The sequence below is a fragment of the Vanacampus margaritifer genome, chromosome 18, assembly GCF_051991255.1.
Source record: "Vanacampus margaritifer isolate UIUO_Vmar chromosome 18, RoL_Vmar_1.0, whole genome shotgun sequence".
Taxonomy (NCBI): Eukaryota; Metazoa; Chordata; class Actinopteri; order Syngnathiformes; family Syngnathidae; genus Vanacampus; species Vanacampus margaritifer.
Genome location: NC_135449.1, coordinates 4162929 through 4188451, shown reverse-complemented (window position 1 = coordinate 4188451; position 25523 = coordinate 4162929). Strand labels below are relative to the sequence as shown.

The window sequence follows — 25523 nt, the reverse complement described above, 5'->3', positions numbered from 1 at the left end:
AATGTCACCGATATCTGTGGTTTAATGTGTCTTTTGTATGTTTACAGCTCACGTAACTTCGCAGTGTTTGCCTCGTTTACATTTGCCGCACGCTTAATTGCCTAGGAAACTCGCCACTCTGCTCGCCCAGGGCGGCGGCCATTTTGGCCTATTGATTAGGTACGCCCAGGACTCTCGCCCACCTGGGTGGGCGGCCATCTTGGCCATTTGACTACTATTAAAATTACTACAACTACAAGCACTACTTATATTACTAGTACAAGTACAAGTACTACTACTACTACTTACTACTACTACTACGACTACAAGTACTTGCTACTACTATACTACTACTACTATTGCTACAAGTACTACATACATGCGTCTTTCCACCTTGCAAGAGTCAGCAGTCCCATTCAAAATTTTGTGAATTTTTCTAGTTGCCTGTTAACGTTGTGTGGTGCTAAATATAGAACGGTGTAGTTTACGGCCCTCGCAGACGCTAATTATAGCTCTTATACATACTACATTATATTTTTAATGAACGGGGAGCGTGAAACAGGAAACGGAAATACGGAGTAGTTCTGTTGTGTTTCCTGTGTGTCTCCTTATGAGTTAACACTTCATTACTTCCGGCAGCGCCATTTCGGTGTGCGTTACTAAGAATAAGTAAGTACTCTTGTGAGTAATATCACCTACTTTTGGTCCAATATGTGTGTGTTTTGTGTTTGAAAGTCACATAGAAAGAAAAAAAACATCTAAATGAGATCACTGGGTCATTAAAGAGTTTGAGATTGTTATCCAACTTAACACTTCTTTCCTTAATTAGTTGAATCGGAACGGATTACCTTTCGGGCCCACTTTGGGCCTTTGCCGCAAAAGCGAACCATTCCATCAGTTGCAAGAGCAAGATTAAGGCTTGCTTCTGTGGAGTTGCAATGAATTAACGGCAGATCAATTTGCCAGAAGTAATAGATGCATCGCTCAATGTACCAGCGGCAGCTGCGGTTTCGCTATTGCCTGACCAGCAGAAAAAATACATCCCCGGACTTTCCAATCCGTGCCAGATTCCTGAACAGATCTTGCGCCACGAATCAGTGGGACGTGGCCAGATTGATCCGATCTCTCTCTCTCTCTCTCTTATCTCCATCTCTGTAATGGCGCAAGACGAAGCAACAGATTTTCACGTGCGATTGCGACGCTTCTCCCGACGAGTCACAAAGCTTTGCTGTTTCGAGGTGATTTGGCTCTTAACTCTTGCAACCGCGCGATAATTAGATTCATTAAGCTCGTAACAGGCTGCAGGGCACGGCGACTGCACGGGAGGAAACTTGCTTTTCCACACACATGCGAGTCTAAAAGCACACATGAAACTCACACAGTCACACTCAAGCTCACGGTTGTTTTAAATAATCTTTTAGAGGGCAATATTTTCTTATAAAATGATGATAAATATTTTCTTTCTGTTCACTTAATCCTCACACTGCTAATTGCCACTGGGCACTGTTAACTATTCATGTGTGTGTGACGTGGACTGCATACTGATGGTGCAGGTGCAAGGACGCTCCTATAGTGAGCGTGACACGAGAAAAGGGCATGCTTGGGTTGCAGAAGGGCCATTAAAACTAGATCATTTGCTCACGTAGGGCCAAAAAAGTCCTTACTTACAATTTGTTACATTTCATGTCCCCCCCCACACAAATCGATACTATTGGTCAGTCCGCAGGGGTTGGTGTTATTTGTGCAAATTTTTTGACCAATCTTAAGTGATGAAAATGACCTACACTCGATGGACGCTTTAATGAACCATAGGAAAAACGGTGAGCAGACAACCTTGACTTGATGGGATGTGACTGGACTGGTCGCCGGGACTGGCCGTGGCCGGACTGGTCGCCGGGACTGGCCGTGGTCGGACTGGTCGCCCGGGACTGGCCGCGGCCGGACTGGTCGCCCGGGACTGGCCGCGGCCGGACTGGTCGCCCGGGACTGGCCGCGGCCGGACTGGTCGCCCGGGACTGGCCGCGGCCGGACTGGTCGCCCGGGACTGGCCGCGGCCGGACTGGTCGCCCGGGACTGGCCGCGGCCGGACTGGTCGCCCGGGACTGGCCGCGGCCGGACTGGTCGCCCGGGACTGGCCGCGGCCGGACTGGTCCCCGGGACTGGCCGCGGCCGGACTGGTCCCCGGGACTGGCCGCGGCCGGACTGGTCCCCGGGACTGGCCGCGGCCGGACTGGTCGCCGGGACTGGCCGCCGGGACTGGCCGCGGACGGACTGGTCGCCCGGGACTGGCCGCGGCCGACTGGTCGCCCGGGACTGGCCGTGGCCGGACTGGTCGCCGGGACTGGACGGTCATGGCGACCAGTCTGGCCACATCCCGTTTCTCAATTCCTGAATAGGTAGTATAAGAGAAACTCTGTAGTCCAAATCCATCCGCCTCTGAGCCATCCACCCCAACCACCGTTCAAGAATCAGTCCTTGATCCTCTGTCGGGCCATCCAAGTAACTTCTTTGACCCATCCTATCAAATTTATCTAATGAGCCTTTTATCATCCATCCATCCATAATCCATTTACCTCATCTGTTGGCTCTTACATCAGTAACACATCAGCTTGCTGATCTATTCACCCATCCATCCATCTATCCATCCGCCTGCATTACAATCAATCAAACCAGGAGAGCGCCACGACCGAGAGAATGCGATTCTTCACAGGAGAAATGAGAGGGACAACATTGCTGCACAACTACTCTCCTATTCATTGTTGTTCTCCTCCTGTTCAGTATACAAATCAATATTACGTATTCAGCCTTGCCCATGGCTCGGCGACTGCCGCTTGAAACCATAAAAATTCATTAGGCTGCATTAGTAAGCCTTTAAAACCACAATGGTGCAAAGTTAAGCCTCTGTTCAATAATACCGGGCTAATTAATTCAAACTGCGTGAGCAGTCGCACACGTACGTACACATACAGGCATTGATTGAGAGAAAAGAAATGGAGTGATTACACCACGCAGGATCAAAAAGATGCAGTCGCACATAAACAGACAAGCACACGGTTTTAGTTGGGAGATATATTCCATATTCATAACAGCTGCATGATATTACGGTATGGCATTGCTCCTCTCTCGTTCACTCTTCCTCTCTTTCTATCACCTCTCAGCATTTTCCTTAAAATCTGCTTCATGGGAGAGACAAACCGTATTGACAGTGATATCAATGACTTAATTTTTGTTTTATCTTGAGCATACGTTTACAAAGCTATTTTCACATTCAAACGTATCACAGTGTAGCGTCAACACACGGAAAGCCTTTTTAGTTTAAAATAGCTAACTTTAACCTCCAGGATCCTCCACCGTAAACTTGCCATCGAAGGAACAAAGAATGGGCTTCGTCTTTTGGTCCCATTTCAAATGCAACTGCGTTGCTACTCGCATCAAACTAGCTAGTGCTAAGCTAGCTCATCTCTTAGGTCAGGCAAACTCCTTAACGAGGCGTTAGCAAGCCAAATAGTCCCTTAACTGCTTCTGACCATCCACTCAAATGAACCAATTCGTGCACAAAAATACTCACAGGCATGCATACTCAGTATAATCCGGGCCTGTTTAGTTGAAGCTATTAATCTCTTATGAGACTTTCTACAGGTGGATAAGCGTCTCTGTCTGACTCAAGCGGAATAATTTAATCTCCAGTTCTAAAAAAAAAAAGTTAGCAAACATATGCAGCCATTTTAATCGGGTTTCTTCAATATTAAGCAAAGCAGCGCATCTGACAAGAAGCGAGATCAATGCCTTCACTGCTGCATCATTCTGAGGAGCAGCGATGACGGGCATACGGCGGGATAAACGTAGGCGGGAAACAGCGGGAAATACGAGGCTGTCATATAATTGAAAAAGAAAGTAGTGTCAATATATTTAAGATGTGAGGATGGAACGCTCCGAGGAGGAAATTGTCTGAGATCGCACCTCTTCGCTCGGTGTCGGGGGGGAAGAAAACCACATTGTGGAAGGAAGGGTGGTTGTGACGCATACAGTATTTATGAGTACATATTGATTTTTGAATAGACATGTTTAACAAATGAGCATACACATTGTGCTATGTTTACTAGGGAAATTGGAAAACTAAATTTGTGGCGCAAACATTAGACCTGTTGAGTGTTACAACCGGCACTTGAGTCCAATTTAGCTTGACTAGTCGGGCGATGGTGCAATAATGAATGAAACGGCAAAAGGAGAATATACTGAGAATGTACTTATTATTATTGTTATTGTGATTTTTATTCTCCTCATTCTTTTCTGAGAAACAACTCCCACATAATACCTCCGATTTACACTGTTCGAATATCAACTTGCTTCAAAAATTCACGCCTTCCGGGGTATATATCCTCTGATTTCACATTACTTACAGTTCCCGCACAATTTAACGTCAAATCTAAATTTTCTCCCCATTCATTTTCAATGGGACTGACATTGAACTTTTTCCAAAGTCCCACTTTCCACGCCCACTTCCATAAATACAACGGATCATCGTTGCCAGCTCTCTGACACAGCTCAGTGCTGCACTTGGTCAATTGCATTGTCCAGTAACCAGGAGATCACGAGTTCGAATCCCACCTCCGACTGTACATAGAAAATGTATCCACGGCAATTATGCTAAGTGATTACAAGTCAGGAAATGCATTATAATTATAAATACAGCACAAGCCATGATTTTGAACAAGACAAGTTAGGACAGTGGTTTGAGCAATTGCGTACCACACCGGAAGACCGCTTGGACAACTCTTCACTTAGTGCAGCAGAGCTTTGACCAGTGAAAGGAAGCGATGGTTCGAATCCCACCTTTGACAGATTGCAGTTCCTGTGTTAATTTTATGTATTTATCTTTCAACTACAATTAACTCATTCACTGCCATTGACGGCTATAGACGTCAAAAATTATTTTGAACTATTTCTATTTACATTTTTTTCCCACTTTTGTTAACAAGAGTATGAGAACCTAGAAATAAAATATTGTAGCTATTGAAGTCATGCAATTAATTACAATCGCCTGACGCGATTAAAAAAAGAGAAAGAAAAGATTATTAAAAACTAGGGGCGTCAAGCTATTAATTTTTTTTTTTTTAAAAATCCGCATGACTTCACTAGTTAATTCCCGATTAATCACAAATTTTATATTTGTTCTAAATGTAAAAAAATATATATATATAGGTTTTCATGCTCTAGTTAACAAAAATGGAAAATAAATTTTAAACTAATATCAAGAGTTAAAATGAATTTTTGACGACTATAGCCGTCAATGGCAGGGAATGAGTTAATAATTTGTCATTTTCACATAATTTCTTTCAATGTCCTTCATAAGCATTCAACTTTGCATTCGGCCATTAGCATTCAGCTTTCCCACGCAATTTGTGCCGGAATTGCACTTAGTCTAGTTTTGTAATGCACTTCTACGATGAAGTGGCTCTCCCTTAGAGAGATAGGGTGAGAAGCGCGGTCATCCGGGAGGGACTCAGCGTCGAGCCGCTACTCCTCCACGTTGAGAGGAACCAGTTGAGGTGGCTCGGGCATCTGGTCCGGATGCCTCCTGGACGCCTCCCTGGGGAGGTGTTCCGGGCATGTCTTACCGATGACCCAGGACACGCTGGAGAGACTACGTCTCTCGGCTGTCCTGGGAACGCCTTGGGGTCCCGTCGGAGGAGCTGGCTGAAGTGGCTGGGGAGAGGGAAGTCTGGGCTTCCCTGCTAAAGCTGCTGCCCCCGCGACCCGACCCCGGATAAGCGGAAGAAGACGGAGACGGAGACTTCTACGATGAGTTTGTTAGTTTTGAGAAACGGGATTTGTTTAAGCACAGAGGCATCGTACACCGTTACATTGGACAGTAGATGCCACCATCATTTTGCAATCAATTTAGTTAATAAGCCTTCTGGAAACTGTCACTGAAACCAATGGTTGTGTTGAATTGCGCCCATCAAAACAATACCTCCCAAGATATCAAAGATCAAAGACGGAGGGCGTACCTGTATTCCTCCTGAGTAAAGATGGGAATAATGGAAGGCTGAAGGACGGTGATCTCCACCAACGTGGTGTTCTCCTTTACTGGCTCGCCGTCATCGTAGGCCACCACAACCAGCTAAAACACACACGGAAGGGAAAAGTCTGAACGGGAGAGATCTAAATGACCAAAATAATTGTTTGGGGGCAAACATTTGTTTACATGGAGTTCAGAATGAGTGCGTGTCCCAATGGGTTGCTTATTATTTCCTGCTTAGCATTGCTTCCTCCTTTAAGTGGGGGTTAATTGCCAATGGCTGCACCCGAAGCAGAGAATTAGAGTCAAACCTTAATATGATCTCATCAAAGCAACACATTTGGTCCTCCTTTGAAATTCCACAATATTGTAATTTAAGCATAGCAAGGGAACTTCAATGACTATTAGCGTTTTTTTTTTTTTTTTTTAGACACTACTTTCGTGGCTCATACTATCAATTATATCATTCCTAAAATCTAACCATGTTTTTGTACTTGTACCTCAGGTGGTGATACAAGCAATGATTGCACAATTTTTCTGCGCTTGGTTCATTTAGTAAGCTGAGATAAAATTGGAGGTCTTGAGAGGATTTTGAATCTGCGTTCCGTTAATTAAAGCCCAGCAAAAAGATTGAATTAGCATAGCCCAGAGCCCCACTACAGAAAACAGCGTGGAAGAGGCTTTATTTAATCTGATAAACTACCATGCTACATTCGGTCGGGATACAAAGTCGTGAAAGACTCAAAAATAATCATGCGACATACCAGTGCGGCAATCAAAGGCATGTTTTACTCAGAAAATATTGTAAATTGTATGGAACACTAATTGTGCGTGTGAAAACTCACACTGAATTTGAGGTTGGGCTCTTCGTTGAGGTTGACTCTTGTGACAACATTTCCGGTGTTCTCCACCTCAAATATACTAGCAGAGTATGAATAGGCCTCCTGATCCACTTTGTAGCGCACCAGACCAGCTGGCGTTCCCTATGGAGACAAGAAAAAACACTTTGGAAAGAAAACTACAGCAAGTTTATCTTGATTCTTTTTGCGTTGTTGCCTAGTACAGAGAATGAACTCATTCAAACCCAAAAACGTATAAAGAGTTTTTTTTTTAATACTTTATCCTTCACTCCCAAAAACGTATTTATACGTTTTTTAAGATAAAAAAAAAAGAGACTCTAATCTTTCTTTTGGTATGTTCCATATTTTTTTAAGAATTACAACACAATGTTCTGTAGACCTTGCAAAATCCGTAAAAATTCAGAAAAGCAGCCGGGAGTAAAGGGGGTTGCTTCAGTGAAAATGGCTGGGAGGGAATGAGTTAATCATAATGTAGTCACACTAGTAGATTCTCTGATGTTAATAGAAATGAGTGCGGCGCAAATACAAAACAGTGTGTCCTGCTTACAAAGCGTGGAATAAATTTGGCCATGGTTGTTTTACCTCAAATGAAGCATTAATGACTGTGCTTGTATCTCAAAAACTCCTAAGTCAGGGCACTTGCATATCAAGCTACCACTGTACCTACTACCATCCGCCATATAAGAATTACAGTGATTTAAACAAAAATGTTCCCCTTCGGTCAACACTTTCAAAACGTACACAATTGAGTTAAATCAAGTATTCAAGTGTCATCAGATTGCAAGGTTGAAAATGTCCCCAGAAGCAAAGAATACAGCCGTTTGCTCTTTAACGGCCACCTTGATTTTTATAGCCAGACGAGCAAGTACTTGAGCTGCCATGAAAGGGTGCTGACTCAGCCCGAGTTGAGTAGTAAATTGAAGAACTGGAGGGTATAAATGACATAAACACCTACATATATATGTATCAGCGAGCGGTCAGGGTGCAGTTGACTTCCTTGTCGGAGGACGGGGGCGTAGCTTTATTGCGTCTAGCCGGCATAACATTGTTACTTGTTTGACCCCAGAGGGAATAGATTGACGCTAAAGCTCAAACTTGAATCAAAGTAGCTGGCGGTGGCTGACGAAAAGCGCATGACTCAAAGGAAGATTGCCGTGCCTCGAAATCGGCTTAAGGGCCAACGACGGCCAGTGTCAAAATTGCATGAGCAGATTGAGGGTATGATCAAGTAGGATGGAATAAATGCGCTCCTTCAACGACTTGTACATTTCTCGACTAATTCTAACCATTCCAATTTCAACATGTCATCAGGTCATTCAAAGTATTATTATTTTTTTTATAATTATGTGTCATTGAATATCATTCAGATTATCGGCCGGGCCGACTATCGGTGCAGATATTTGACATTTTGACAAATATCGATAAAGCTGGTAGCGAATTTAGGGTTTTTATCAGGATTTGTAAGATGTTCGCAGACAGTTTTTACTTGTCTCAAAGACATTTTGAACATATTCAGACAATTTTTCAGTCTGCGAATTAACTTTTGAAACCTTTTATGAACCCTGACGGAACTTTATAAAAAATTAAGCTGACACTGGGAACTCCCTACATTTTGCATTTAAAAAAAAATATAAAATTAAGAAATTTGTTTGAAATTTTGGAAAACTTTATTTACAGTAGAAAACCTTAAGGGGAACTATTTATGTGCTTGGTTTTTAATTTAGCTTAACACATGCTGATGACCCTGGAAGCTTCCTGCAATTTTTTTGCTAGCATTTTTAATTTTTAATTAGTGCTGTTATTTTTTTTATGTTTCAAATTAAAAAAAACATTTTTTATTTTGGCGCTAATGTTTTCTCTTTTACTGCAAATGAATATTGGATTGAAATATCAGTTATCGGCCTCCTTGACTACTAATAATCTGTATCGGTGTCTGCCTTGAAAAAAAATATCGGTCTATCGCTATTCCACACCATGGATATCATTCCACGATTTTTCATACAGCCTCTCCGCCTTAACACAATTTCTCCAGACATCGCATTTTATGTTTAGACCATCTTTTTTTCTCTTAACATGGCCAAATGTTTCTTTTAATGCTACAACTGTATTCTTCTATAAGTATAACTTTCCTACCCGAGTATTCTTTTGCAATAATGGCATGGATCTTACGCAATACTGCAAAGGCGCGAGCTACTTCTGCTTTTTTGTTCTTTCTCATTAATATTTATCTGGAGAGATTTATGATATTATTCAAAGGCAAATGAGTTAGATATGTAACTCCCTTATTATTTTTGAGAGTGCTTATTCAGTCAGCTACTGCCTATCTTAGCTGCATTTAAATCAAATGTGATGTGACTGAGCAGATGCTTTTCAAGGCATTCTCTCGCACAGCGTTCAGAGCCCAGTTTGACCATTTGACAACCATTTAGACCTGACCTTAATGGCCCGTAACTATCTGGCAGCGCATAACAGAACCATCGAGTGCAGTGACAATACTACTAGTGGTAGAATCACTGATTAATAAAATGCAAAAATGTTACTGTAGATGGAAATAACAGACGGTGGTCAATTTGACATTGGGTAAAAAGTTTGAGAATCGCTGATTTAATGACGTATCACAGAGCGGTTCAATACTAAAAGCCCGGCTGACGTATCAGGAAATGGCACCCTGGGAGCCAAAACAAACAGGAGAAAAAGAGAAACACATTGGAAGTGCACACAGGGGATAATCAATGTCATTATCGCCCGTCATTCCCATGCACAATATCTCCCCGCCAACAACGGCTCGCCTGAATAACAGCAAGCAGGAGAGGCTCACCACGGGGTCAGAGTCATTGGCCATCACCGTGGTTACTATAGTCCCCTTGACGGCGTTCGGGGCCACCATGCCACGGTACATTGGCTGGCTGAAGACTGGCGCAAAGTCATTCACGTCCTGCGGAGAAATGAACACAACGCAACATTAGTGCTATTGCTGATAATGTCAGCCTTATTTCAATAAAATGGCAAAAATGTGCCACCAAATAGCTTTATTTTTGTGTTTAGGACTTTTGAAAGAACATGCCTTGCTAGGTGACAAAAGTGTATGTGCTAGTCAGAAACTACTCAAGCCAGTGACTAGGAACAAATTAAAATTGCTCACTGAATGGTAAGTGGATGGACCAATGTTCTTTTGATCAGCTTTTCGAGTGGAGTCGATTAAAATCATTCATCAAAAAAACTCTTAATGGATGATAGAGTGAAGGAAAACCACAGTTTCATTTTTAGGTTTTGACATTCAAGGACACAAGACCTACGACGGCGTATTAATATATATATAAATATATATATTTTTTAGAGGGTGGGTGCAATATTCCAAGAAAAAAACTCACAAAGTGGCAAATTTGCGTTAAAAAAAATCTGATAGAGTGAAATGGATGATAGAGTGAAGGAAAACCACAGTTTGATTTTTAGGTTTTGACATTCAAGGACACAAGACCTACGACGGCGTATTAGGACCATGTATAAATATATCTATTTTTTAGAGGGTGGGTGCAATATTCCAAGAAAAAAACTCACAAAGTGGCAAATTTGCGTTAAAAAAAAAATCTTAAAATTGCGAGTTTATAAAGTGGCAAATTTGCGAGAACGATAAATACACGTAGCCTAGCTATAATCTAATGTGAAGATTCGTTGGTGGTTAATGCGACACTGTTCATTAAAGGAAAAGGCAAGATGGAGACGGATTCATTCTTAATTTAAACTTTACTTGTCATACACAGCAGCAAGAGCGACAACACTTCCTGATCCCCTATCAGCTGACTAAACACTAACCAATCAGAAGCTAGCATACTTAAAGGTAAATGAAAGCGTATGACGGAGAACAGCAGATTCGACACATCTTAGCTACTTGTACAAAAAAAAAAAAAAAAATGTCTGAATGTGTAAATAATAATTCTAGAAAGATAAATGTACAATTAAATATACATTTTAAGAAATTAACTTAAATACTTTATCCTCAGGGTGTGTGGACCTTCGCAAAGCGAGGCAGGCGTCTTTGTCTCTGGCAGTACCCAACGTTTCAAAGTGGGAATGTTTGACATAATATGGCCATATAATATAAATATATATAAATATAACGCCATTACTACTGCATCTCCTTATTTGAAAACCCGGCTGAAAAGTATTGGCACAAACATCCAAGTAGTATGCTACGTGTATTTCTCGTTTCTGAGTTTTTTCTCTCGCAAATTTGCCACTTTTTTCCTCGTCTGATTATTCCCCCCGCCCTCTAAAAAAAATATATATATTATATGTGGCCCTAATACACTGTCGTACCAGCTACTGAGGTTCAGGGATGTGATTTTTCCGCTAATTCGCGGAATTCCGCTTTTTTTTATCCCCCCCCCAAAAAAAATCCATTTTTATTTTATTTATTTATTTTATTTTATTTTTATTTTTTTTTAGTTGTAGTTCATTGTGTATGCACATGACTCCGACAGATAACATCTTCTGCTATAACAAAGACATTTGTGGTATGCTCTAATATGAGTTACTTTTCATTTGGTCATGATACAATTATTTGTTCATGAAATTTGAACTCTTCAACATTATTTATGTGTTAACTTAGTAATCACATTAGTTAGATATGATGATATTCTCAGTGATAGTTTTTAAAAGCAAAGGCAGTCCAATGGTTTTGAATGTGACTGATTTTGAGTTGACTAAAACTGACATTTTATATGGGATAGTTCAATATACATTGAAAATTTATGCTGTTGTTTTGTCTATTTCTTTGTCATGTGAGTGCATTGAAAGTACTTAAAAACACGGAAAACCCATGAGCTCCGGGGGGCCCCCAGACCCCCGGCTAAATTTTCAGATAATTTCACTTTGGTCAAATCACATCCCTGTGAGGTTGTAAAAACGAGAAGAATAGAGATAATGGAGAAATATCATATTAAAATAAACAACTATTTTCTACAATTATTTGTCATCCAAGTTCAATAGAGTGCTGAAACATTTCTACTCTACATTATGTGGTACTTTGGTTGTATTTGTTTCCGCTATTAAAATCCAGCCCTTTCATAGAGTCCCATGACACTTGTTTTGTATGCCGAGAGAAGGTCACGTCTTTGCCAAAGCCAATATAAAACAACAGCCAAAACAACAATTTGGCCTCCATTTAATGAGCTCTACCTTGGCCTGTGCTACCCGCCCTTCTTTAACACACAAACGTTAGTTAGCATAATCCTGATTATAGCAAAAAAATAATTGGGTTAAAAACATTTGTATGGTTCTTAAGATATTTGCATGATGTTTAAAGGTGAAGGCAAATAAACAACTACAAGGTTATCACAATATTTCTCATTTACCGCAAGACCCAGAACACATTCACACCAACGCACCGTGATGGTTACAGTAACGGAGGCCAGGCCCGGAGGCATCGTCCCCTCCGTGTCCAGAGCCTCCACGGTGAACGTGTAAGAATAATTGGAGGGGGTCAAGGCCTCAAAGTCTAGAACTCTCCGCACGGACAACTCTCCTGTGATCGGGTTCACGCGGAATAGCCGAAGAATCTCCTCGCTGGAGCCGTGGGTTCTGATGCGGTAGGTGAGATTGGAGCCGAGATCGGCGTCCATCGCCTAAACGGGGCAGAGATTGAGAGTGTGTAAAACTGAAATACAAGTCAAAAAGTAACTGACACCATCTCCAAAAAATTGATATTCGAAATATAGCGAGGGATCGGTGTACTGTATTGGAAATTGTTGCTGGTACTGCTCAGATCAATTGCGAACATCGTCATTGGTCCACTCACGTGCAGCCTGAGAATCACGGTGTCTTTGGGGCTGTTCTCTGGCAGCTTGACCTTGTACGTCTGTTGACTGAATACGGGACTGTTGTCGTCCACATCTAGAACTGTGACCAAAAGCGTCAGCCGGGACCGCCGCGGGTCCACGGCGCCGTCCCAAGCCTCCACGATCAGAAAGTAGTGACCCTTCACCTTCGACGCGACAGTTAGAAACATAACTGGCTCTGTATCGCAGTTGACAGAAATCCGACATGAACGTGTACGTACCTCTCTGTCCAGCGGCAGCGTGGTTCTGATGGCTCCCGTGGCGTTGATGGAGAAAAGCTTTTGATGGTTGACCAGTCGGTAGTGAACTTGACCGCTCGCCCCCAGATCTGGATCAGTGGCCTAATTGCACAGAGCATCCACAACTTAGGTCTAAAATAAAATCCATTCAGGATTTGTTATGCGGTGACCTTCTGGATTCAAGGGAACAAAATGTCTACCATTCACTCATTGAGTTCTATAAGGGACAAAGGTTTTAGCCTTGGCGTATGTCTTTTGTTCAAACCGTTTTTTTTCTTCTTCTACTCAGACAAAAGAAATGTGGATGTATGTCTGTCTTCATCTGTTGATTCTTTTCTTTTTATAGTACGGCAGCGGGAATCAAAAGCGCTTTATTACCAGTGGCCATTGTTCAAACATCAAACGTCTAAAGTTAATGAGACGGCGGTTTCAATCTTCAGAGAAGCACAGCGTCTTCCTTCCTTCCTTCCCTTTGCGCTTCGTTTATTCCCGCAAATGGCCTCCTCTTCTGGTACGTGCTATAAATCCACGTCATCCCTCTCGGCCAACACAAGGTGACAAATTGCGAGGTGAGTCGCATTAAAACAGATGAAACCGCGTGCGTATCTGATTCTCTTTTTTTGCTATGGTGCTTATTTGTGAAACCAAAACAGCCCATAAGTATTTTTCAAGACCTTGTAAGGCAAAGTCATAATTTGTTTGTAACTCTTTGACTGCCAAAAACGTTAAATAACGTTTAGTAAAATCCTACGGAGGAGTGCCAAAGACGTTAAAAGACGTTTGTTTCAAAACAGAGGTGAAACTAACCATTTTCTATTGTTGATTACTCAAAAACGGAATAAGGTAGAAACAAACTTTTTTTTCTGATGAAAGATGAGAGTCCAATCTTTCATTTGGTAGTTTGTGTGTTTCCATAGTCCAAACACATAATTTTCTGTGGACCTTGAAAGATCAGTCAAAAGATCAGTCAAAATGCTTAAATCGGCTGGCACCCACGGCATCCCTTTTCTGAAAACGTCTGGCAGTCAAAGAGTTAAATACAAAAAAAAATACATAGGTTAAAGATTATTTCTGAAATTAAGCGCAAAGACTGAGTACTGTGTAGTACTCCGCGTTAAACAGTTTTTCACCATTTTCATGGCTAAAATGGCGCCCAGTCACATACTTGGGCATCCAGCATGAATCACCCCTCCCTTGCGATATAAAAATTGAGCTTCTTTGTTAGCGGTTATTCAGTGTAGGTGTGACTTATAGCCTACTTGGCTCATTTATAGCATTGCAGAGTACAATTAAATTTGTACACGATACAACACCAAGCAAGGCGCATTTGGTGACTTATTTGACAAGCACAACAGTGTTGGTCCACCGCATCCGGAAGCCTGTTAGCCCGCGAGCTAGCTGGCGGCTAGCATCTCTTGTCAGCGGAAAGCCTCATGATGACTCGCTGGGATATATTCCAGGTAACGGTGGTATGTAGTAAGCTTAATAAAGATGCTAGACACATAAATATACTGTTTGGTTGACAGTGTTTTCAGTCACATCATCGAAGGGCTTCATTTTTCACCATCATGAAGCCTCATTTTGTATACTTGGCTCTTTTTTTTTTTTTCCCCCTCATTCAAATTTGGCCGGCTTAACAGCACTCATTTCTGTGGTGTGTCAAATGTACAAGGCAGTTTTATTTTCAGGGACTTTTAGACACAGCAGGTAATCAGAACAGGCATGTTAGCAGCAGCGCTAAAGCTAACACATCACGAGAGGTGGCTAGGGAGATGCTATCCTCATTTAGCAAGCAAGTGTAGTATCCAAACTATTGCTTTAATGGTATAAATGTCTATTTTTTGTTATTCTTATTTGTTGAAGCATGGAATGTGCTCCTACTGTAAGAATTGAATTTCTCCTCTGGGGGAACCACGTGTATCTTAACTTATCTTACAACGCATTCAGTGAGAAAAAAGTTGAAAAGAAAACGGACGGGTTTAAATCAGTTTAAAATCAAGATGATGTAAAGAACTAGCAAAATAGCTAACAATAAACATGAAGCAACTTTGTCCAACACCCAACTTTTACAAATAATTCAGTCTTGTGACGGCACTAAAGTTGCAAGGCCAGAGAACGAGGAGGAGAAAATGATATACAGACAAGTTATGCTCCCCAGTAAAGAATTTTTAAAGCGACAGATGCCCAATCTGTCGCCATCAATAAAACTCTGGGCTTACGTGCCTGCAGCGTGGCATTAAAGCCATTTAAGATCCGACTCTCGGTGCCGCATCACTCGCTCACGGCGTTGTCTCGTGGCGTAATTACATCGTCACACATTTAAAGGCCACAAACGCAAAAGGATTAATGTGTCTGTTGCCAAAGTTGTTGACAAAAAAGGGGAGCTTGTTCGTTGTAAAGCCGCGACAGAATCCCAAGCAAGCAGCCTTCGGCGGTCGGCGTACGTGTCTGCATTGGGAACAATGAGCAAAAGCTCTCGCTACTTTTGTTAAATAAAACATTTTGCCGGTCACATTTGCGCGATTAGCGCGCTAACAAATGAGCGCGCGCAGCCAGGTGTTGCAACAGCGCGGGAGGCGTTCACGGCGCTGATCTGCATACAGACGAAGCTTCATGTCTTGTTCCCAAGCTCTCGCGTGTGTCTTCTCAATCGTTGACGTTTGTATTCAAACATCGGCAATTTACTTTGGGAGAATAACTTTGACGGAAATGCTCGTCTTAATCAACGCATGGTTGAAGGGAAGTGACAGGACCTGCAGGGTGCCGACAATCACGCTGCAAGAGAACAATCACGCCGCGAGGGGCCAATGAGTGGAGATTTTTTTTGTCTCGCTAACAAGCGTAACTGGTGATTACTCATTTCACTATTTTTCTTTCTTTAACTGCTTTTTTTGAGGAGGGAAAATCACTCTGAAGTCTTTTCAGATGGCCAAAATACTTTTAGCATTACCTACATACAGCATAGCTAAATTCTATTGAATTATTTATTTACCAATCAGATTTCAGCTTCTATGTGTTGACGTTTCAATATCTAAGATGCCGAGGGCCCTCAGAATCATATAAAAGAGAAAAAAAAGTTTTGGGAGAATTCTCACTTTGTTTTCACAATTCTGACTTTAAAGTGAGAATTCTGATTTTAAACTCAGAATTTTCACTTAATCACTTTTATCTCAGAATTCTGACTTTAAAGTGAAAATTCTGACTTTAATGTCAGAGTTCTGAATTTAAAGTGAGAATTCTGACTTTAAAATGAGAATTCTGACTTTAAAGTGAGAATTCTGACTTTAATCTCAGAGTTCTGACTTTAATCTCAGAGTTCTGATTTTAAAGTGAGAATTCTGACTTTAATCTCAGAGTTCTGACTTTGAAGTGAGAATTCTGACTTTAATCTCAGAGTTCTGATTTAGAAGTGAGAATTCTGACTTAAATCTCAGAGTTCTGACTTTGAAGTGAGAATTCTGACTTTAATCTCAGAGTTCTGATTTTAAAGTGAGAATTCTGACTTTAATCTCAGAGTTCTGACTTTAAAGTGAGAATTCTGACTTTAATCTCAGAGTTCTGACTTTAAAGTGAGAATTCTGACTTTAATCTCAGTTCTGACTTTAAAGTGAAAATTCTGACTTTAATCTCAGTTCTGACTTTAATATCAGAGTTCTGACTTTGAAGTGAGAATTCTGATTTTAATCTCAGAGTTCTGACTTTGAAGTGAAAATTCTGATTTTAATCTCAGAGTTCTGACTTTGAAGTGAGAATTCTGACTTTAATCTCAGAGTTCTGACTTTGAAGTGAGAATTCTGACTTTAATCTCAGAGTTCTGACTTTGAAGTGAGAATTCTGACTTTAATCTCAGAGTTCTGACTTTGAAGTGAGAATTCTGACTGTGACCTAGAGCTATGAATTGTTGGGAGAAGTCAGAAATTTGAAAATAAAGTGAGAATTCTCACTTTAAAGTCAGAATTCTCACTTAAATATACAATAGTTTTGTCTTCACTGGCCCTAATCCTCTTCCGTAGAATTAGCAGCATTGACCGATGTAACTTCAACTTTATTAGCAAAGGGTCTCTTTCTTTAACCAATCAGTTTTCAAAATTGTCATCGCACGTGATGATTTTCTTGAGCATTTTTCCAGCCTCTGATTGGTTCGCTATAATTGCAACAACAGGATAGTGGCCCTGATACCAAACACATCATTGCAAAATGGCCTGTTAACGATTGTTGATTTCAACGATTTTCTTTAAATGGGAATCATTTTAGTGGTGCAAAAGTCAACTTTTTTTCTATTTGCTCTCACTATTTTTCTCCCATCCTTCTCTGCCGCATTGTAGCAGCATCAGCACACCAAGTTCAGGTCTCCATTCATCCTTCCGGAAAATATGTTTAATAACTACAGGTGGCGACCCTGATTTGGATCGAGGCCCACAGTCACGCCTCGCACATCTCGCACGCTCTGGGGATGAGCGCCGTCTGTTTAGTCTTGGAGAATTTCCAGAGATGGAAATCAGGATGGGAATACTTGGGAATGATCGAAATGAAATGACACCTTCTTGGAAAAGTCTACCACATGCTCACCGGAGTTTTCATTATTTACGCTTAACGTGGTTCCTCAGAGGAACTGTAATAAAAATACCCCCCCAAAAGTGAACTCATTCACTCGCAGCCATTTTCACTGAAGCAGCCCCCTTCGCTCCCGGCAGTTTTACGGGATTTTGACTGATTTTGCAAAATCCACAGAATATTGTGTGAAAAACATGGAGCCTACCAAAAGAAAGATTAGAGTCTCTTTCATCAGGGAAAATGTATATTTGTATCGGTTTCCGTTTCGCAGCAATTTGCATTAGAATATAGCAAAATTTCATCATTGTGGGAATGCTGAATTCTGCATTGCTAATTGCTGCATTCCCACGTCATTGTTTTTTATTCTCCACACTTTTTTTGCCGTGAAACAGCTCCCACATAACACTTCCGATTTACACCGTTCAAATTTCAACTTGCTTAAAAAATGTACGCCTTGCGGGGGGTTTATATCGTTTGATTCCACATTACTTACAGTATTTGCTCAATTTACTTCCCCCCCAATCATTTCCAATGGTAGCAACCAGGAGCTTTTTAGCATTCGCATACAATTTCTACAGAAATTGCACTTTGTCTAGTTATTCACAAAGCTGTTGAAAACACTGTCAAAAAGATGTTGTTGCAACATGGCCCTGGCTGATCTCTTATACTCTGCTGGCCTTTAAAAAAAAATATATATATATTGCTTTAAGCAGAAGCTGTATCAAAGCCTTCTGTATGCTCTAGCATTAAAAAAAAAAAAAAAAAACGTATTAATACGTTTTTGGGAGTGCAAACGTATTTATATGTTTTTGGGTTTGAATGAGTTAATTTCAAAATTCTGATTTTTATCAAAAATAATAAACGTTTCATTGTTGCATCCTAAATCTCATTAGGTTGTGAGCATACTATTTTTTTTACATTTCATGGTCAAAGGCTTCAAACAGACTCCAAGAATGCTCAAAATAAGCACTTGGGAATGCAGGCGAGCACACTCTTCAAATTACCTGCAAATGCGCACTGACATGTGAGCGTGATAACTCACGGGCCTAATTAGAGAGGTATGTTGATGATCGTCGATCCCCGCTGTAAATGGTAGCGGCTCTATTTGATTAAGAGTCTCGGTGGAACTTGTGGAGTGGGAGGAGACACGTGAAAGTAGATCAGAGCGTCTCTAATTATGTGTCATGGTGGTGACCTTTCGCAGGTGGAGGAGACGCGCGTGACTTATTGCAGCGTCGCGGTTGGAAGGAAAATGCGACTGCGTTAAGGTTATGAAAACTAACTGAAACTGAAATTGAAAAAAAAAAAAAAAAATTGTGATATTTGTAGTTGCTATGTCCCTCATGATGATGATGATATATTAGCCACTTTGTTTGTCTCTATAGGCCTTTATTCTATCATATGGAATTGTGCATTGCCCTAGCAAGAGTTACTAAATTTCCATTTAATCATAAAAAAAAGTGGCACTTGGTGTCAAATCTTGCTCTCGACTCCAATCTGTCATTTTACATTCATATTCATCATGTGCGCCTTGAAACTGAAATGAAATTCAGGCGATCAAAGTGTGTGTGTGTGTGGTAATTCCTACCTTGACCTGTCCAACAAATGCATGATCTTGCTTTTCGGTGACAGTGAGGTTCACCGGCAATGAAGGATCGAACAGCGGGTCGTTGTCATTGACGTCTGTCACCACAATGTTCACCGTCGCGGTGGATGTCTACGCGCACACACACACACACACGCGCACATCACACAAAAGTTTGTTACCATTACAGTTTTATCAAAGAGCATCCGAAGCTTCTGCAAATATGCCACTCATGTTGCTATGTTCATTTTTTTTTTTTTTCCCAGTCCAGATCTCTCTTCCCAACAGTTCCCCTGTGTGAGATACTAAAAGCTAATTTTGCTTACTAATTACCTGCATTTAGACCTTGGTGGTCTGCTTGCTTGCTTTTGTGTGAGCTTCTCATTTTAAAAATTGCTGCTTTTGCATCCATTCTACTTTAGAAATGTTATTAAAATGTGCTCTCTTTTTTTTAGGAGCAAAACTGGTGAAAGTAAGTAAATTGGGACTCTCATCTAAGGCTGCAACTAATTGTTATTTTGGTAATCGAGTAATCTGTCTAATTTTTTCGATTAATTGATGAAGTAGGTCAAAAATCCCTTTAAATTTCCATCTTTTTTTTCAAAAACTGGACATTATTTCAAATCGAGAGCGCCCAAACAAATGATGATTCAGTTGCTGGTTTGGTCTGTAATGTGAGGGAAATCGGCAAAAGTGTTGATCATTGTTTTCAAAAGTAAAATAATTTTATTTTGGTTCAAAATAGAGGTGCACCGATCGATCGGCCGTCCGATTCATCGGCCCTAATTTAATTTTTCATTTTTCAATTTAAACCGATCTTTTCCATCAATCGCTCCCTCAAAAGTCAGCCACTGTTCTCTTCTGCTGAAATGACTAACAGGTTTTTCATTTTTATTTGAGAGAACTGCTTCATGTGCAGTTAAAACCCATTTGTATTATTTCACAGATATTTTTCAATGTTTTCCAATAAAATAAGATTGGAACACGCACTGAAGGTGTCTGCTGCTTGTTGTGAAAAAAATGGGGATCGGCAAAAATCGGGATTGGCAGGTCAGACTTTTTAAAAGATTGGTGATTGGCCGGAAAATTGTGATCGGTGCACCTCTAGTTCAAAACAAATGTAATCGGTCCGCTTTCATGGGGAGAATATTGGAGCGAAAAACCTGAGAATAATTTCTGATAAGGAACTGAAATTCCGAGAATTTGGACAATTTTAAATTAAAAACGACATCGAAACAATTCATTAATTATCAAAAATAATATACGACTATTTTGATAACCGATTAGTTTTCGATTAATCGCTGCACATCTACTATCATCATTTCAGTATTCCCATTTGTTTGTGTTATTTTAGTTTGGCAATCCAAAATAGATGCCTTGGGCCCAATAAAAATTGGTAATTCCTTAAAGTAATGACAACAAACTGTGTGTATGCTCGTGCGGAATGACTGCAGCACGAGATGATTTATTCACGCTGTGATCCGCTGCAAAACTGCCCAATCGGACCACGCTTGTCATGCTGGCAGCGGGTCAGGGCCGGCTTGTTCGCAACCTGTGGAACCAGTGGCAGCATGATGGATTCAGCGGCCAAATAGCCAATTAGGCACCTTGTAGTTTGACACTCTCGCCACTGCTACATTTAATAATAGCGTGCGTGTGTGTAGTTTTATGTGCGCATATACAGTACGTGAAGGCAAGCCAAGGCCTTTTAGAAAGATGCTGATTAATAGCCTCGAGTATGTGAGCTAACTGTGCTCCAACCGTCCAACTTTCTCTCTCTCCGCGGCACCCATATTTTTCCCGATGTTAAAAAAAGTATGTAATGGAGTGTCAAGCAGGAAGAATGGTCAAAGTGCTTTTAGCGTTTCTCCGACTTGAGAGCACAAGGACATTGCACTAATTGTCAAGGCTGACTCCGCAATCGACTATTAGTGTCAACATTTCCTTCCTGAATGAACACGCAAGCCTCATGGCGACTTAAGGGGACCACCTTGAACACTACACGTGGTTATATATGTGTAATGGCGGGGCTATTAAGTGGGGAGGTAGACTTCTTACAAGATTAAAAGGAGGTCCAAGAGCGTATAGAAGACGAGGAGGAAATGCAGTGATTTCATTCCACTTTCAAGTGCCAGCGCCTGAAGAGTTGACTAAATAAAGAAAAGATAAGGCCTAGTGATTGAGTTGGACTTGGGTGACCTGAGATCAATTAGGCTGGGAAGGCACTGCAGGTTCAAGCTCATTTTTAGGTAAAACACAAATCAATCCTTTTTAAAAATAAAAAATAAAAAAATTTTTTTTTAAAGAGAAGCCATTTTCTAACTTTGCTGCATCTGCAATTCCCTCAAGGCTAATGGCACCGTAAAGGACCATCGTTAAACTGGAAGGTGTTACTTGTCTACATTCATACATTTTCTCCTATTGGAAATATTGCTTTGGTTTTCGTACGATTCAAATTTAGTCCGACTTGAAGCCGAGGTTCCAGTATATGTTTTACCTCATTTACTTGTTAACTCATTCACTCCTAGCCATTTTCACTGAAGCAACCCCCTTCACTCCCGGCTGTTTTACTAGATTTTGACTGATTTTGCAAGGCCCACAGAATATTTTGTTCTATTGCTATAAAAATATGGAACCTACCAAAAGAAAGATTAGAGTCTCTTCTTTCATCAGAAAAAAAGTATATTTGTATTTGTTTCCGTTTTGCAGCAATTAGCATTAAAATATAGCTAAGTTTCATCATTGTTCACAAACCTGTTGAAAACACTGGCAAAAAGAGCTTGTTGCAACATGGCCCTGGTTGATCTCTTATACTCTCCTGCCACCTGCTGGCCGTTTTTGTAATAACTACTATTGCTTTAAGCAACCTCTTCAGGTCAGAGACTGCATCAAAGCCTTAAAAAACGTATAAACAACTTTAAAACGTATAAATGTTTTGGGGACCATGGCAATATTTAAAATAGAATATTTTTTTTTACAATTTTGGGAGCAAATGAGTTAATGTGAGTGTTCTTACCCCATCGGGTCGCTCATCTGACGCTGTGACCACCAGGGTATAGTAGTCCAGAGCCTCCCTGTCTAGAGGTTTTTCCAGGACCAGATACCCGGAACTGGAGGAGAGAAACACATCAATAAAATACGGTTAATCCTGGAGCTATGAGTGTAAAAAGTTTTAAAAAATTATTATTTTAGTTTTTGCTAATACTTAACAACCATATAGTTCTGAAAATAGGAAAGCTACTGTCTAAGCAGTTAGCAAAATGATGCTAATATATTTTGAACGTGCTTACAGATGCAACGCACGCTGATGTAATTCTCGACTGTACATCCTTGCATTGGCTGCGCTGCGTCGGCTTGGATTTCTTAAAGCAAAATATAAGTCTTTAATTTGCAAAGTGGGCCAATGTAAAAAAATATTGCGCAAGTTTGTGTCGACATGAGCTGCAGGGCGTCATGTAGCTTGCGTGAAAGTACAAGTCAGCACACCTTTGTAGTCGTGCTATAATAATACAGCCAAAGCTCAGCAAGAGTAGTTTTACAATGTCTGACAAAGCCTATCTAATATTCCTCCAACGTGGAGATGAAAGCGCCTTAAAGTGCTTGTTTCATGAATTATTTTTTATTTTTTGCTGAATACATATTCTTACATTGGGATTTTTAAATCCTTAAATCCTGCGTCTTCGCTTCCTGGCTGCTGTTCAACATTAGGTCCGTCATTTTTTACTCCACACGTCACTTCGCATTTGCATCTCTTGTGTTTCTCTTTCGGAAAATATAATTCCCGGGTTTCTCCTCACACCCCCAAGAAATGTAAATAGACCTTCCCCTGGTGGTGGAAATGCATTTTTGATGACATATAAATGAATAAATACAGCAGTGCGCCTTTTGTTAGAAAGTTCTTGTTGGAGCCCAATTCTCTAACGTGGCATTATTTGACTCCAAGATCGTTTGGAGCTATTATTGTCTCTCCAGTGGTGCTTACTGATTTGGACTGCATCGCTCTTGTCTGATTGTTGACAAACACTCAGCATGCACCACTCCAGGAAAGTTGCTCTTTTTCTTCTCTTTAGAAAGGCAGACATCTTATATTGGATCGTACAAGATCTTGTTTTGCCGTTTCTAAGATTGATGCAGATTAGATAAGAAAGACATTGAGTTTGAGTTAGGGTGAGAAGCCGCTACTCCTCCACATTTAGAGGAGCCAGTTGAGGTGGCTCGGGCATCTGGTTCGTATGCCTCCTGGACGCCTCCCCGGGGAGGTGTTCCGGGCATGTCCTACCGGCGGGAGGCCCCGGGGACGACCCAGGGACACGCTGGAGAGACTACGTCTCTCGGCTGGCCTGGGAACGCCTTGGGATCCCGCCGGAGGAGCTGGGTGAAGTGGCTGGGGAGGAGGGAAGTCTGGGCTTTCCCTGCTAAAGCTGCTGCCCCCGCGACCCGACCCCGGATAGGCGGGATTGAAGACGGACAGACATTGAGTTTGTGTGTGTTAGTTTGTTGACGCTTACTTGCGCTCCAGTAAAAACTGTCCATGATGATCCCCACGGTTGATTCTGTAGATGATGGGGTCCCTCTCCCGATCGATGGCCTAAAATCAAGATCAACCATCATGATATTCTTTGTATCCAACTCGCAAAAAGTTACTTGCTGGAACTTCAAATGCACTATAAACTTTAAAACTCCTTCAGTGGTTCAGTACTTGATACAAAACTTGCTTAACCCATTAAGGCCTAAAGCGCCTGAGAGTCACCCCCGAAAACCTGAAGTTTCCTGGAAATTCAACAATATTAATAAATAGTTGATATCTCAGCGCCTGATGCGGAAACATAATTCCAAAAAACATTTCAGAGCTTACACCTGTGGCGTTCACACAAACCTACAGTAAGTTTACTATTATAAACCTTCAATATTGGAAAAATGTGTCGCATCTGCGAGTATATTTACCTTCAACACTGCCGTTGCATAGTTGTTGTTGTTTTTTTTTCTGGAGAGCTCAGTATTGTTCATTCGGTAATTTTACCGATTTGACATGTCATCATCACAGCTCTTTTTTTATTTTTTATTTTATTTATTTTTTATGTGGGTGCGTGCGTGTGTGTGTATTCATTAGTTCACCTAAAACCTATTAAAAAAATCCCATACCTAAACCGATCACTTCCAGCCAGAGTCGTGAGGTCGTCAGGAGACCCGAGGAAGGACCAAAGAAAGGAAAGTGAAATCGCATATTGTAATAACCTCGGGGAATCGATTGTTAATTATTCGTCGTCCATCCCGTTACAAAGCCGTTCAAATTTTCAACATCCTCATCGTCTACAAACATATTTCTTAACAATATGTCCCCGTCGGCTGATTACACTGATTCGAAGTTCTCCCGCGCCGCGGTCAATCGCGTCATTTATTCCATAACTCCCGTGAATTTGCGTAAGCCATAAATGCTCGGATAAAAATCCAGGCCGTGCTACGAGGCCCACGTCACCCTCTCGTGTATATTCTGATGCATTTCATCGGCTAAGAGACCAAGAATTGGTCAAAACAAAACAAAATGACGTATCCGCTCGTACCCGGATTTAAAGGTTGAAGACAGCTAGCTGGAGTAACCTTGCTCTGCAAGCTGAATTCTCGCGCTATTTGTGATTCCACAAACTCCCAAAAATACATCTTGTACCGAGCCCGTTGATTTCCAGCGATCCGAACGACCAATCACAGAGCGAAATTGTGTTTGGTTGGTAGGACGAAACCAGGAAGCGGCGACACCGTGGGAAACGTAATAACCTAATATCGACGAAGGGACGCTGCAATTAATTCTATTCTTGCAGAATTACTCACTGTTTCCTTGTTGAATGTTGAACAGCAAGAGGCGCGCGTCGTGCGTTTTTAGTTGGTAAAGATGACATTTTCATCCGTTGCCGTGATTGGTCAAAACAAGCGTGTAACAAGATGCCGCATCGTCCAATCAGCTCAAAGTGTTGCACCCAATGTCCCGCCTTTTCCCGAGCAAATCACCGTGGAGCAATCCCAGACGGATTTTGTGGAGAACTCCCTTTTGATCCCTTGGGTGAATCACGATTATCAATCTGGCTATTGCTAGGTTAGCATTGGAGCGCTCCCGGCTTTAATGGGTTAAGAAGGAAATAGGCGGGAAAATCCACAACAGGTGTTAAATCCATGAAGATTTCCCAGGACGTCCACCATTTCTGTGGCCTTTCCAGTAGCCACTTCTAGCTGAGAACAACCTGTTGTAAATCCGCAAAGGTTGAGTCCATCCAACTGGACTGATCTGTACTGAATGTAAAACTGAAGAAACTTTTTGGAGTCAAGGTGACACTTCATCAACAAACAAGAAAAGTCAAGTTATCTTGATACTTTTGTCGACTAGCAGAGGATCTAACACAGACAGTTTTTTTTTTTTTTTAAACCCTGGTTGAGGTACTGCTAATCAATCGATTG

At 41.2% G+C, this 25523-nt stretch overlaps 1 protein-coding gene and 1 long non-coding RNA gene across 8 annotated transcripts in view; one reads left to right on the top strand and one right to left on the bottom strand.

The window, feature by feature from the left end:
- Window positions 1-25523, bottom strand: part of LOC144038104 (protocadherin-15-like) — a 113258-nt gene that overhangs the window by 30121 nt on the left and 57614 nt on the right. For both annotated transcript variants that reach the window (XM_077550271.1, XM_077550270.1), the window contains 9 exons: window positions 23585-23664; window positions 22093-22186; window positions 19080-19208; window positions 12920-13039; window positions 12659-12844; window positions 12249-12485; window positions 9680-9796; window positions 6847-6984; window positions 5991-6103 (listed from right to left, as the gene is read on the bottom strand). In XM_077550271.1, coding sequence (XP_077406397.1) covers window positions 5991-6103; window positions 6847-6984; window positions 9680-9796; window positions 12249-12485; window positions 12659-12844; window positions 12920-13039; window positions 19080-19208; window positions 22093-22186; window positions 23585-23664 — 1214 coding nt within the window. The remainder of the gene's footprint in view (window positions 1-5990; window positions 6104-6846; window positions 6985-9679; window positions 9797-12248; window positions 12486-12658; window positions 12845-12919; window positions 13040-19079; window positions 19209-22092; window positions 22187-23584; window positions 23665-25523) is intronic.
- The window catches only part of LOC144038110 (uncharacterized), a 105244-nt gene that overhangs the window by 25266 nt on the left and 54455 nt on the right, over window positions 1-25523 (top strand). Inside the window, exon 5 of one of the 6 annotated variants that reach the window (XR_013289152.1) lies at window positions 18425-18551. The exons of the other annotated variants lie outside the window; for them this stretch is intronic. This is a non-coding gene — a long non-coding RNA (uncharacterized LOC144038110). Of the gene's footprint in view, window positions 1-18424; window positions 18552-25523 lie in introns of those variants that run through there. 6 annotated transcript variants of the gene reach the window in all.